Source organism: Protopterus annectens, chromosome 2.part1 (genome assembly GCF_019279795.1).
Source record: "Protopterus annectens isolate FY-2018-M chromosome 2.part1, PAN1.0, whole genome shotgun sequence".
Lineage (NCBI taxonomy): Eukaryota > Metazoa > Chordata > Ceratodontiformes > Protopteridae > Protopterus > Protopterus annectens.
In genome coordinates this window covers 1,785,758,504-1,785,773,157 of record NC_056729.1, presented here as the reverse complement: position 1 = coordinate 1,785,773,157, position 14,654 = coordinate 1,785,758,504, and the positions used below count along the sequence as shown (strand labels likewise).

General features: G+C 38.3%; 1 protein-coding gene across 1 annotated transcript in view; it reads right to left on the bottom strand.

The window, feature by feature from the left end:
• MASP2 (MBL associated serine protease 2) overlaps positions 1–8,922 on the bottom strand; it is a 900,261-nt gene extending 891,339 nt beyond the window's left edge. Inside the window, exon 1 of the mRNA XM_044063217.1 lies at positions 8,825–8,922. Within this exon, the coding sequence (XP_043919152.1) occupies positions 8,825–8,859 (35 nt within the window). The 5' untranslated portion in view covers positions 8,860–8,922. The remainder of the gene's footprint in view (positions 1–8,824) is intronic.
• Positions 8,923–14,654: the final 5,732 nt, after the last annotated feature.

The window sequence follows — 14,654 nt, the reverse complement described above, 5'->3', positions numbered from 1 at the left end:
TAGATTTTTTAGGGGTGACCAGTTGCATGCTCTTAGTTCCAACTGGAGAAGTTCTGGGTTAAAGTTCTTTTTACACCTTATGTTTTTAATTGATGTTGTGGAGGGTAAATTGATTCTATGTCTGATAATATAGGTAAGAGTGTGGTCACTTAAGTCATCAGGGAGGGTTCCTGAGTCATAGTTGTGAGGATGATGGTTAATGAGGATCCAGTCTAATAAGGTTGATTTCCTGTTAGATTTATTTATCCTGGTAGGGGAGGTGATGGTTTGGGAATATCCATAAAGGTTAATATGGTTTGAGGAGGCTGCGCAGAAGCAGGTCCAGTCAATATTTGTATCACCTAGAATAATGGTTTCTTGGGGTAGGTTTTGGGAAAGCCAGCAGAGTATATTTTCCATGGTAGCTATGGTATTTCCTGGAGGTAGATATATACAAATGACATAGATGGATTTGGAATTGTTAAGAAGAAGTTTGGAGATTAGGATTTCAGCATTAGAGTCTATAGGTGGTTTGCAGTTATGAGTAGTTAATTGTAAGCTAGGTTTATAAAGGATAGCTACCCCTCCACCTTTCTTGGAAATACGGTCTAGTCTCAGGATATTATAACCAGGTGGGATGATTTGATTATCTTTGGTTGAAGGTTTTAGCCAGGTTTCTGTTAAACAGAGAATATCAAAGAAATATATTTTTGTTAGAGCTTGGAGTTGCGTTACTTTGTTATTTATACTGCGTATATTAAGATGAGCAATTAAAAGTGAGTTAGATGGTCTAGAAAGGGCTTGAGAAGGTGATTCTTTGGGGTTGAGGAGAGAGATGGGAGTTGTTGGGGGGCCTGGGTTAGGGTGAATATCACCATCCTTTACAAAGAGTAGTAGGCTTAGATAGTATAGGGTTTTGAACCTACTGTATAGAGATAGACATTTTTTGGCAGTTGAATTGTTAAACTTTGTATGTAGAGTTCTATGATATTTTGGAAGTGTGTAATTAGATGAGGATGTAATATTAGCATGACTATGAAGTACAGGTGTGTATGTAGAGGCGGTTACTTTTTTGGATAGTTTAGGTTTGGGTCAAGTGGATTCTCAATTGAGGTGATAAAATGTGTAAGGATTAAAGGAGGTAGTAGTGAGAGAGTGACTAGGCATGTGATATAGCATGGGATGGGTAGAGTTTTCATTATAAGGATAGATATCTGTACTTTCTTGGTAGATGAATAATAATATATTAGGTGGAGATGAGAGAGTGATTAGAGTAAGATGTGATAGGAGGAGAGTAATGAGAGGATAGAAGTTAGAGGAGTGAGGTAATAGGGGAGTTATTAGGATAGAAAGAAAAATAGGAGAGTTAAGAAGAGAATAAGTGATATTACAGAGGATAATTAGAGAGTACAGGTGAGAGATAAGAGGTGTGGTTAGAAGGTAATGGGAAGAGGAAGGGGTGTGGTTGAAGAGTCAAAGGAACAGGAAGAGGTGTGGTTTAGGAAGTATAAAGGTAGGACCCCTGGGGTGGGTGGGAATTGGGGGTAGGGTGGGGAGCGGAGTGAGCCCGCAGGGCGAACGGAGCGGGTAGCAACAGAATACAGAAACAGTTAATGAAAAAACAATCAGCTAGGCTAGTTCTAGTGATAGAAAGGAAAAGAAATAGGGCCTAGAAAGTGTCAGTAGACTATATATGGGCAGGGGTAGGAAGGAAGGGAAGAGAAATGGAGAGAGGATGGAGGAGGTGTCAGTGGACAGTAAAATAGAATTAATTAGGAAGAGAGACAGCTAATAGCACTTCAGAGAGTACTGGATATAAGAAATGGGGTAAGAGGGTGATGTAAGAAAAAAGTGGGTAAGAGAAGAGAAAGTCTGGAATTAGGGCACCACCTAGTGATCAAGTCTAGTGTAGCTAGTTAGATTGTGAGGTAGTAACAATGGAAGATTAGAGATTAGAACATGGGAATGAGAAGGAAAAGAAAAAAAAAGGGGTCTATTTAGGTGGGAGGGAAGAGATTAGTGAAAGGTTATGTAGAAGGGGAAAGCACTGGCTACTGGCTGTCCCAGCTCAGGCCTGGGTATGACATGTAAAAATTGGTACAGGCACTAGAGAGTCTTATTTTTGATTTATTCAGCAGACATACTTTTCTGTTTTCCTTGAGAAGGGATTGTAGAAGTATTAAGCAGTGATGTGACCCACCGATATTTGGAGAGGGTTCCTAGCTTCCTGCTGACTAGCACTAGAAGCCTGGGAAGAGTAGAGTATCTTTAGGAGACAAGAGAGATAAGATAGAGGATAAGACACAATAGATTATACAACAGAATAGAGCTTCTCAACATAGCAATAATCAAACCTTGACACAATTCTTGCAGTATCCAAATTAAGCTTTTCAAAAAACAATTATAAAATAAAGAACATATGCATAGTAAGATTGACAGTCATGTGCAGGGACATAAAAACTGGTTAGCAGTAATACATAAGTCTTTGTTATCAGCAATGCAAGATTATATAATGCAGCACTCGTGTATCCCTTGTTATGTCAGTATTAAGTAGTAGCTGCAGTTACAAATAAAGCTGAAATTCAGTTCTGCTTGTCAGCAGCACATAAAATAATCATAACAGAGTTATAAAAACCTATAAGAACCTTGCCAGAAGCAAATGGGAGACTAATTATAGAGCAATAGTTATCAAACAGTAATTGTATAAAGTAAATAAGGCAATTCAGCTCTAATTCAATACATTAGAAAAGCTAATTACATCAGAGTTTAGAAGTATGTATTAACACCTGCCAGCAGCTAAGTTTGACAACTTTACAATAATAAGTTATCAGTAGTCAGCCCCTTCTATTGGCTCTGTTGGTGGGGGGGGGGTTAGAGTTGTAGCTGTATTAACTGGAAGTGTAGGTGGTTAGGAGTCCTGAATTAAACCTAAATTGCAGAGTTGTGCACTTAGTAGCAGAAATGGGTGGGCTAAAACGGCTACTAATGTTCTATATCCACTTAAGATCCATTAATAGGGGTATTATGCAGAGAAAGAAAAAAACAAAATAAATTTAAAACAGTCAGCACAAAGAAGTCTATGATAGCTAGGTTAAAATGGGGATGTAGCCGATTATGGCGTACAATCACTCCAACAGCAAAGCTTTAGATTTACACAAGTGTTTTAGTCAGTATAGAAATGCTAGATGGAGCACCTTTCGCCAACCTTGTCTTCAGGAACCACTAAGGGAGTAATGGTGGTTCTGGCCCTGATTCGTATAAGGATAAAAGGCTTAATTAATTGAATTATATATATATATATATATATATATATATATATATATATATATGTAGGTTCATAGGTAGGTACTAGGCTATTGGCCCTAGGGCCTATACAAGCCCAGCCAAAAAGGTACCCTGGCTTTTGCCACCCAAGAAAATTATTTTCCTGTGCCACTGTCGAGCAGAGCCACAGAGGTGATCCCCGGGGTGAATTTCCTATTTCCCATCCAATCATCAAGATTTTTCTTGAAGAGTGCTAATGAGGAGCTTTGTTTGATATAGGTTCATATATATGGGTTCACTTCTTAAGCCTGACTAGCTTGGTCTGCAAAGCTATGGAAAGGATCATCATGGACCTCATAAAAAAAGATATTGGGGACCTACAGACACTGGATCCTACCCAGTTCGGCTTTGTTAAGGGCAGATCCTGCCTCTTAAACCTGGTAAATTTCTTTGAAACAGTCACCAAGGCCATTGATGAGGGGAAAGTGGTCCACACAGCCTACCTGGACCTTGCAAAAGCCTTCGATACAATACCCCACTCGGGCATTATAGATAAGCTCACCAGCTTAAATATAAACCCCTATGTCACTAGATGGGTTGCAAACTGGCTCAAGGACAGAACCCACATGGTTAGAATTGCTGGAGCCATGTCAGACTCCAAACCAGTTACAAGTGGCATCCCACAAGGCTCAGTCCTGGGACCTCTCCTGTTCGGTATATATTTCTCGGAGGTACAGGCCAACATGGAAGGACTGTGGCTGACCAAGTTCGCAGATGACTGCAAACTGGGTGCTATAATCAACTCTCCAGCCGACACAAGCATCCTCCAAAAGGGCCTCATAGAAACAGACAACTGGTGCCAGAGCCATGCCCTCAAGCTAAACGCCAAAAAGTGCATAGTCATCCCCTTTGGCAAAAACAAAGTGCCCACAAATTACCACATAGGTGGTAATCCATTAAGTACAGAAGAAGTAATTAGGGACCTGGGGACCCAAGTTGATAGCAGTCTCTCATTTGACAACCACGTGGCCAAAGTGGTTAGAAAAACATTTTATATAGCCCACCTAATCATGAAGGGATTCACATCTAGATCACGGGAGGTCATCGTGCCTCTTTACTCATCCCTCATCAGGCCCATAATTGAGTACAATGCCCCTTTTGGGATGTACCTTACCAGACTCCTGCAGCAACTGGAAAGACACCAAAAGTACCTCACCAAGAGGATCAAAGGGCTCAAACAGATGCCATATGCTGCCCGGTTAAAGAAACTCCAGCTCTACTCAGTGGCATACCACCTGCTCAGAGGCGATCTGTGCCTGACGTATAAAGCCATGTCCAACCCGGAATTAATGGACATGCTGCACCTCAGAAAATCCAAATCCCATCGAGCTACGTGCTCCAGAGACTTGAACCTCAGCACTGAAATAAATAGGACATGCTAGAGGGACAGATTCATAACCGAGAGGCTCCCTTCACTCTGGAATAAAATCCCAGTCCAGGTTAGGCAGAGTCCCTCATTGACTCTCTTCAAGAGGAATCTTGATGAGTGGATGGGGGATCGTAGGTTTACCCCGGGTATCACTTCTGTGTCACTGTTAGACAGAGGCACAGTATACTAACCTCGAAAAAGGGTATAGCAAAATTAATTTAAAATGGGTGGCGAAAGCCAAACACACTCTGGCTAGGCTTATAATTGCCCTAGGGCAGATAGCCTAGTATGAAACTATGAACCTATGAACCTATGAAACACCAAAATCCCGAGGTTCAGAATACTGAATTCAGAACCTCGAGATCTTGGAATCTTGAAATTAAGAACCCCACCCCCAAAAAAGCAGTCATCACATCACAAAAAAAATTTTGCAGGGGGGGCAGGCCCCCCCTGCACCCCCACACCCCCCACTACTTAAATATACCAACTCCGAGATTGCAGTACAGCAAGGAAAAGGGAAATCTCCCATTCCAGCTGCATGCTGATCTCCATTCAGGATTTTGAAGTTTTAAAACTTTGATCATATGATCTTCGAACATATGAATTTCCAAGTTTTAAGCTTTGAAATTCTGTAGGGTACCCAGGATGCCACCTTCACAAAGAGGCCAGTCACCACTGGAGTCTTCCAGGGCTCTGTGCTGGGGCCACTCTTTTTTGGCACCTATTTATTGGATCTCAGAACCACTGTCAAAGGCCTTTGGCTAGCTAAGTTCACAGATGATTGCAAACTCGGTGCAGTCAATGAATTTCCCTGAGATGAGAGCACCCTTCAGCAAGGTCTAATACAGACAAATGCTTCATGCCAAAGCCATGGCTTAAAACTCAATACCAAGAAATGCATTATAGTATCTTTTGGGGAAGTCTACCACCTTGGGTAACTATGTCATCAATAAAACACCCTTAATAGTTGATTCACTAGTCAGGGATCTGGGAACTCATGCAGATAGTAACCTAGCCTTCAACTAACATGTGTCCAGGATAGTAAGAAAATCCTTCTATATTGCTCAACATATAAGCAAGGGCATGGCATCTAGGACCAGAGAGGTCACCATACCACTGTACTTGACCCTAATCTGACCCATCATAGAGTATAATGCCCCCTTTGGTATATACATCACCAGACACATGCAGGAACTGGAATGTCTGCAAAGGAATAGAGGGAGTAAACACAATATCCTTTGTTGATCACCTCAAAGCCCTGTCTCTTTATTTGGAATCATACAGACATCTGAGAGGTGATCTTTGCCTGGCAAACAAGTCATCTCTGAACCCTGTTTTGATGAAGCTTTTGAACATCTGCAATACAAGCAGCATCAGAACTACTAGATTAAAAGACCTAAATTTTGATTGCAACAGAAATAGGACATGTTGGAGAGACAGATATATTTGTCAGAGAATTCTCATTCTTTGGAACAAGCTCCCCATCTACATGAAGCAGATTTCCTCCCTATGGCTATTTAAGTGCAACTTGGACCAATGGATGGGTAATTGGAAATTCACCCCGGTCTGGCTTCTATGTCTCTGATAGACAGAGGCAGTCAATAAATCACCACTTACATAAATCAAATTGTGGGTCACATTTGGGTTGCACAGCTAGGCTTATAAGGGTCTAATGGCCATTAGCCTGGTATACATCTATGAACCTACAACCATTCAATAATTTCCACCCATAAATTATAAATAAAAATGTTAATTTTAATTTTTAATCCATAAATACTAGATTCATTCATAGATGTTTATTAAATTTTCAGTGATATTATGTAATCTCTGAGTGTAGCTGACCAGATAGCGGCAATGTTTATATGACAAAATGGTTGTTGATTATATCTAATATACCTCAAGAAGATGCCAAAAACATGTTTTCACAGAATTTAAATAAAAGCAGAACCAGACTAGTTTATTTAAAGTCTGAATAAATATAGCTACCTTTGAAATAAAATATGAAGACCAGAAATAACATGACAATACAACCCTGATCCAGCAGTTAAAGAATAGGTAACAGGTAATGTTTGGTTAAACGGACTACAAAATTCTGGTTACTAGTTTGTAATACATTTAATTTTTTAGTTTAACAATTCCATATGCCATTTGTTTTTGAGTTTGCATTTCATAATATTTGAACCATTCCCTGGAGAAATAGCTTTTCTTGCTGTCTACTCATTTTCCTATTAAAATGTATAAATGAAATGAATCATAAATAAAGAAAGATCCCTATCTTTAAAGTCTGAAAGTTGAGTGTTAGGGTTTTTTCAACTACAAACTGAATCCTTGGTATGAATATTACACCTTCCAACCACTCTATCATTTGTCATTTAAATGTCAGTTTAAAATTAATTTTCATTCCCGAAATGCTTATTATTTTCTGGGTTTACATAACTTAGTGTTAATTCTTCTACTTAATTGTGCCTTTGACAAATTAATTTAGTTTTGTCTGATATGTTATTTTGTACCAAATATCACTTTTCTTTATTCTGCATGTTTTTCATCATCACTGCTGTTTAATCTGTTTGATTTTAAAACGTACTCTCTGGGTGTTCCCTGAAGATCACCTTGAAGGGTAATACATACAATGGAATGAATAAATAAATTAACAATTCACTTGTAATTCTCCCTGCACCATGATACACTTGCAGATGGGTCACATTGTTATTTGACAGTAGTATCTTGTTTAAGTTAATTAAAATGAAAATCTAGAGAATCAGGTTTGAATGTCAACATAACCACTTGCATATAATGAAACCCCAAGCAAAACATCTAAATGTCTTTATATTTGCAAGCTTCATCTAGCTCTGATTTGTTGTACTTTTATTTGAAAACTAGCAAGCAACCATAAAATAGAAATAGATTCCTGAAGTAAATTTAATGCATTCTCAAATGAAAAATATTTGGTTAGTTGCTGCTACTTTGTTTCTGAAGCTAAAATGTTTGATAATTAACACTACAGGGTTTAAATTGTCTGCTGTTATTATTGCTTAACAATATCTAAGTATCAAATAAAGCTAGACAAGAAGCTATTTCTAAGAAAAATACTTTGGTGCAAAGTAAGTGCTGCAAAAATTTGCAGACTGGAGACAATCACATTTCTTCACATTGAGAATTGATGCTTATAGATAGGTTCATAGATTAGTACTAAGCTAACTGCCCTTGTGAGCTATTTTAATCCTAGCCAATTATCCCTTGTGAGACTCACACGCTGCACCGTGTGCTTCTAAGGCAAACACCTTAACCATTAGGCCACCCTCCCAACCCCTAGTAGACATTGCTGAAGCACACACTTTGTGAGCCGAGGCAATCTATCCTATGGCTGAATATAACAGGTTTGTAATTTTAGAAAAAACAATACTTTTATAATTTTCACATTATCTAAGATTCTTTTTTTTTTTTTTAATTTTATTGCATTTTAAATCAGAATGAAATTATTATATAAAATTTAACAAAACATAGCTATCAAATAAAAAAAGAACAAAAGAAACTATATACAACTTCCATAACAAAATCTTACATTGAACAAAACCATTAATATATTTTCTAATAAATCTTTAAGTTTTTGCCAAGATAAATATTTATGCGTAATGTTTGATGTTCTGTCACATATAGTTTGTAGTTCCTTATTACATACATTTTTTTTTTGCTAGGGAGATACATTTTATCTAACATTCTTGAATAAAGTTAATGTGTGTGTGTGTGTGTGTGTGTGTGTGTGTGTGTGTGTGTGTGTGTGTGTGTGCGTGTGTGTGTTTGTGTTTCTGTGTCTATGTGTCTGTATGTGTGCATGTGCACATAGTGTAATATAGCTGAAAATATTCTCACTTTTTTGTAAATCCTTTATGATGGAACTGAAATTATGCATTCTTATACTTCGACTTACTTAAGGCTGTGCATAAATATGTCTGCATTTTCTTTATGTGTTCTAATTTCTCATGTTTTTCATAAAATACTTAAATGTGTAGCTGTATGTTCATGTTTTCTTAAAACTATGCTTTCCTGTTCATTGTATGGTATTATATAAGGTGCATATACAGGTATAGCTGTGCTGGTGTGTAGGTAACCTACCTTACAATGTAACTAAATGTAAGTATTTATATTTCTTACCTCATTATAACTCCTCTTTGGCCCTGGATATCCATTTCTCTGCCTTCCCAAATGTGTTGTTCCACTGCTAGACCTGTTTGCTGTTCTGTGTAAACAGGGGGTGAGTGAACCTTGTCTATTGATCTTTTCCAAATCTTTCCTGTAAATACTATTATCCTTCACAGTTGAAATGCAGGGAACTCAATGTCCAAAGGACACAGAAGTTTTTATCTTTGTTGTATAAAGCATGAAGAAACTACAACTGTTTTTGACATGAAAGTAGATTGAACAAGTATTGCTGTATTAATATAAAATCACTAATATTAGGGAATTATGAAAGAAAATCCAATGATTTGTGGGTTATGTTGCCTATTATTATTATCACAAAAATATTAATATCCGATTCTGTATTATGACCTATTTCTTACTTGTGTGCATTTCAGTCCTCCATTACATAATACTAGTCTTTCTTAAAAAACAACATTAAAAGTCACAATTGAACAGAATCTTTTCCAGGGTTCCTTGTGAAAATTCAAGGGACAAAAGTTGCAATCCTCAGAATAGTGAGTCAGAACTGTGACTCTCTATATATACATATATATATATATATATATATATATATATATATACATCGTGACTGCTCAACATGGTAAATGGCAAACTTACTCTGAAAACACCTGTCTACAAATGGTAACCCAACCAAATATTCAGGTAACATTTGCCTGAACAGTGGTAGTATTATTTATTTAACATGTATTTACCGGGAAAGTCCAACTTGGAACAAATCCAATTTTCAGTGTAGGCCTGGGGAGAAACAGTCCAAACACATGTCTTTGTACCATGGAAGGATTCCAGACCACCTGGAGGAAACCCACATGAATGAAGGGAGGACATGTAGACTCCACACAGAAAGCACCCCAGTCAAGAATCAAACTGGAGAATCTCTTGCTGTGAGGTAACAACACTACCACTGCACCACTGCACCCTTCAATGAAAAGGGTTTTTCTAAAGGAAGGTACACGGCTAGGGTTAGAGGCAAGGCCAGGGCTAAGGTTACAGTTTGGGTTAGCAAGCTTTTCTAAGGTGGAGCACAGAGACAGCCAAGTCAAGTGAATACTTCATCTCAGCCACTGGCTAGCCTCCTAAAGATAGTATATTCAGTGGAACGCTTAATAAAAGATTATTAAATTGGAATACCACTGAGATTTTTTCACTGCAACTGTAGAGTATGGAAATACTTAAAATAACAAAGTCTATGGACAGGATTCCTTGTTATTTAAAATGTTTCAGAGGTTATTAAAATACAGTCAATGATGAAAGAAGAGGAATCCACCTACAAGTAAGAATTTACTTAGGGAAATTAAGTCATTGAAAGCAGCAGGCTTAGATGAGGTCATGGCATATATGATCAAGATGTTGGGTGAGTTAAGGCAGAAATGGCTACTGAGGGTACTCATAGCAATATGGAGAGAGAGAGAGAGAGAGAGAGAGAGAGAGAGGCATATCCCAGATGACTGCACAGTAAGTATTTGAGTGCCAGTATACAACACCAAAGTGGACTTTCACAACTGTGGCCAGTACAGAGGTAACAAACTCCTGTCAGGCTGCATGAAAGTTCTGGAGAGGGTGATTAATAAATTAATATGTAAAAAAGTAGAAGTACAGCTGGAGATAAACAGTTCAGATTCAAATCAGGATGCAGGACAACTGAACCAATGGTTGCAGTGATGCAGACAGTTGAGAAGAAGGTTGGGATGATGAAATAGCCCAACTAGGCATGTCTAGACTTGGAAAAAGCATATGACCAGGTGCCAAGAAAGCTGATTTGGAAAATTCTTTGATGGTTCAAAGTCCCAGACACATTGGTAGAATTAGTACAGGCTATGTACAATGACTCAAGTACAAACAGTGTTCAGTCTTACACAGCAGCTCCCAGTGGGAGTGGGTGTGCATGAGAGTTCAGCTCTGATCCTACTGATGTTCATACTGGTGTTGGACTACATTAGCAAATGGGTCAGAGCAGACAGACCAAAAACAGATGGACTATATGAGCAAACAGGTCAGAGGAGACAGATCAACAAAACTGTTGCATGTAGACAATGTAGCATTACAGGTAGAATTATTTATTTTATTATTATTTTATTTGGCATTTGTTAACTGGGTTAGCCCGAATGGGCAAAAAGCTGCCCTTTTTCAGTGGACACCCAAGGAGAAAAGCTCCAAAATAATACAAATAGTAGAAGAATACAAAGAGTAATTTACATGACTAAAATTAATTACTATGAGCAAGTTGAATCAAAACTAAGCATATTGTACTGTCATAAACATTGTTTGCTCATTTCCCGCCTTTCCTAGCTAGCAGTGTTGGCTGGTGACTTCAAATCAAAGGGAGGGCTGCAGGAGACAGCTGAATGGGTGGGGCCAATTGGAAGGGGTGTGGCCAATAAAAAGGGTGGGGCTATGGTACAGTGGGATCAATGCTGGCCATGCTTACCAATTTACATGAAATAAATGCTCAGTCACTATGGCGGACCAAAAATGTGATGCAAAAATCTGGATATTCTGCAAAAATCTGTGCACACACACACACACACACACACACACACACACACACACACACACACACACACACACACACACACACACACACATTGTTAGAAGGGGGGGGCTTAGATTTCCAAACCTGAATCTACTTCCTTTGTGACCTAGTTGTTCATAGTTACCTGCATGTAAGGTACTTTTGCCATGCCTGGTGCCACCTTTAAGATGCCACTGCACTATATATACAGTGGTAAAAAATGTCTGTGGTCATACAGCTCACAATTTGTTAATCACTCATAATTGTATAGATAATATGGGATACAGATTTAAAAATTACATGACAAACTAATGCACACATACTTTCCAGACATTACTGAGCTAGTATTCAACACTGATAATCATCAGATGGGTTTTTTTCACATTTCCTTAGGCCCACCTTTTCTAACTGCAGCAATTGACTGTTATCGGTCTTCACACACTCCATATGAAAACCAAATATGCAAGACTTGCACAGCCAACATTACAGCCATAGTGTTCATAGCACCCAGTTCTACAGCAGGTACAGGATTTATCAGTTCTGTAACCAAAATTCACACAGGGAATGAAAATGAATGAAAGAAGTCTACTGCTGCACATTACTTCTAGTGACTGCTAAGTTTTAGTCATTGAACACAGATAAACACCGTCAGTTGCAAAAGTAAATACTTCTCAGCTAGTAAAGTAAAAAATGAAAGTTTTGCAAATTTATGTCTCTCTTGTCTGAATATGTACATATATAAATATGCATACTGTTTAACCAAATGTACTGTACCTGTGTACTATGTATGTATTCTACCTATGTCCCAAATTTCAGCTGTACACCACAAATCCATTAATTACCTTTATTTTTTAAATTAATATTTTTTTGTTTGTTCTCTCCACTGTAACTGTTTATGTACTGCATACCACTGTAAAATCATGTCTCCTGTAATTTGTGTGTATACTGATCATGTCTAAATAACTAAATGTGTCTGTAATTTTTCTTTGTGGAGCTTTTCTCCCCGGGCCTCTGCTGAAAAAGGGCCTTTTCGGCTCAGTCAGACACCCCCAGTTAACAAATGTAAAATTAAAAAATAAATAAAATAAAAATAAAACTGATGCAACAGTAAAGCCAGATGGTGAAAGTAGCAACAAAGCTATTACTCTGCATTTCAAATCCTCTGAACCACTACTGACATAGACACTGTCTCTGCACTGCACTGACTCCAGAAAGCAGGTAAATTGTACCAAGAAGTTTGAGCCTCAAGCCCTCCCTTTTCACACCTGCAGCAAAGGTAAATAAAAGTCAGCTATCATGAAAGGGAAGAATAGATTTATAATGCAGAAAAAAATCTTTTGAGCACAGCTGCTCTTTCTTTTATAAAGATTCGGTCCTTCTGGGCAAGGCTAGGTATAAGTAATGCAAAGATTCAGGCAAGGTAGACAGTTTAGACTACTCTTTAGGTTGTATGGGAGTAAAACTTAATAAATTGGTAACAATTCTGTGCTATATATTTTAAGTACAGAACAGTGAGGTAAAACGAAGTATATAGTGCTGTTATTGTAAAGACAATGGAATAAGCATTAAAGTATTCCATTCAGCGTAAATGGTGTTCATTTGGAAAGCTAGAGCATATCTTTACACACTACTACTTATAACAGTCCGTCACTTTTAAGTATTGATAAATGTACACATCAGTGTACAGCAGGCTGAGGGAGAGGACATTGCCTTTTACTTCTGTTATATATTAGAGCAAAAAAGCAAATGTTTTCCAAAATGTTTCACTTCTTACAAAGAGGGATCGTCTGACTCAAAAAATGCAAACCACTTGACTTTACATACTTTAAAGTTTGTTTGCAAGACACATTTAGGAAGCAATGCATGCATAGCAAATCATTCTGCTAAAGGAAAGCATTCTGTGCTGAAAATTCATTTTTAAACAAGGCGAATTCTACTGCCAATAGAGGATGTGCCTGACAGCTGCAATTATTACCATAATGAGCAACAGGGTCCGGGGTTACTTCTAAGTACATAAATATGCTGATATAAGGCACCTTACCTTACATCACCTGAATAGTGAATACTATTAAACATAATAGTTCCCATAACGTGTCACATGAACTGCAGATGCATACACAACCTGTATAACCTAACCATAATGTTATTATTAATTAATTAATTAGAAAATGCATACATACCAAGAGAGACACAAAACAACTAATATGTCAGTCTCAGAGTCAGCTCTCAGCTCAGTCACTCACTGTACTGGTCACTGTCCGATCGAAATTATGAACTTGGAAGTCAGAACTCCGTAAACCAAAGAAAGCACTAGTCTGCTACTTACTGTTTCTCTCTCTCTTTTTCACAGCACGCAGGGCATGGTAAGAGAGCGAGAACCAATCAGTAGCCATCTAGCCATCCATGTCACGTACTTGACTACAGACATGGCAGTCCGATCCCCTTCCACTTGATTGCAGTTACAAACCGCATAGACTTCTGGGCATCATACTGATACCTTCTCTTCTTAATCTGGTCTGCTTTTACAGCAGTCTAGATTTACAGAAAACTAATTTTTTTTTAAAACCCGGAACTCACCGAGCATGCGCAGTTGGAGTTCTGGGAGTCACAGCTAAGCAGACAGCCCAGTCAGTATAGTAGTGTACAAATTAAATATAATATTTTATTTTTTAAAATGTTCTTTCTCACTTTTTCTTTCTTTTCACAGCTGGGGGGGGGGGGGGGGGCTGCAGCCCTGTAGTCCGATGGCACGAGCCACCACTGCTAGCTTGTATAGTCCAGATCCCAGGCTTTGCTGGTTTCAGGACTTTATTTTCTGTGTTCAGAGGTATCCAGACCTTGCTGTGGTAGAGGGAAGTCCTACTGCTTACCAGTGGGAGTGGTGAGCATTGTACTGCCTATCTAACACTAGAGGAGTAGTTTTCAGCTCTGAAATTGTAATTTTATTAGCCATTCTGGGCTGATTTCTATCCCTTTCAACTTTCTGGCTTAAAAACATGTGTGTATGCGCATTTTTCACATTGTGCAGCACCGCAGGGCTACTGTTAAACTATCCCAGGTGCCAGAAAGTCTGCTCTTTAAATTTTCCCTTAGAACTAGCTGGTTTCTCAGTAGTAGCACTAAAATCTGAATCCCTGTGACTAGCACTTGCTCTAGAACCTGCTGAAACACTAGGAAGCCTTAAACTGATACAAGCATTCAACTCTCCTTGTTAATAAGGAGAAATTAATCATAGGCACTAAACATCCTATAATTGCAAAGTACCTTGCAAAG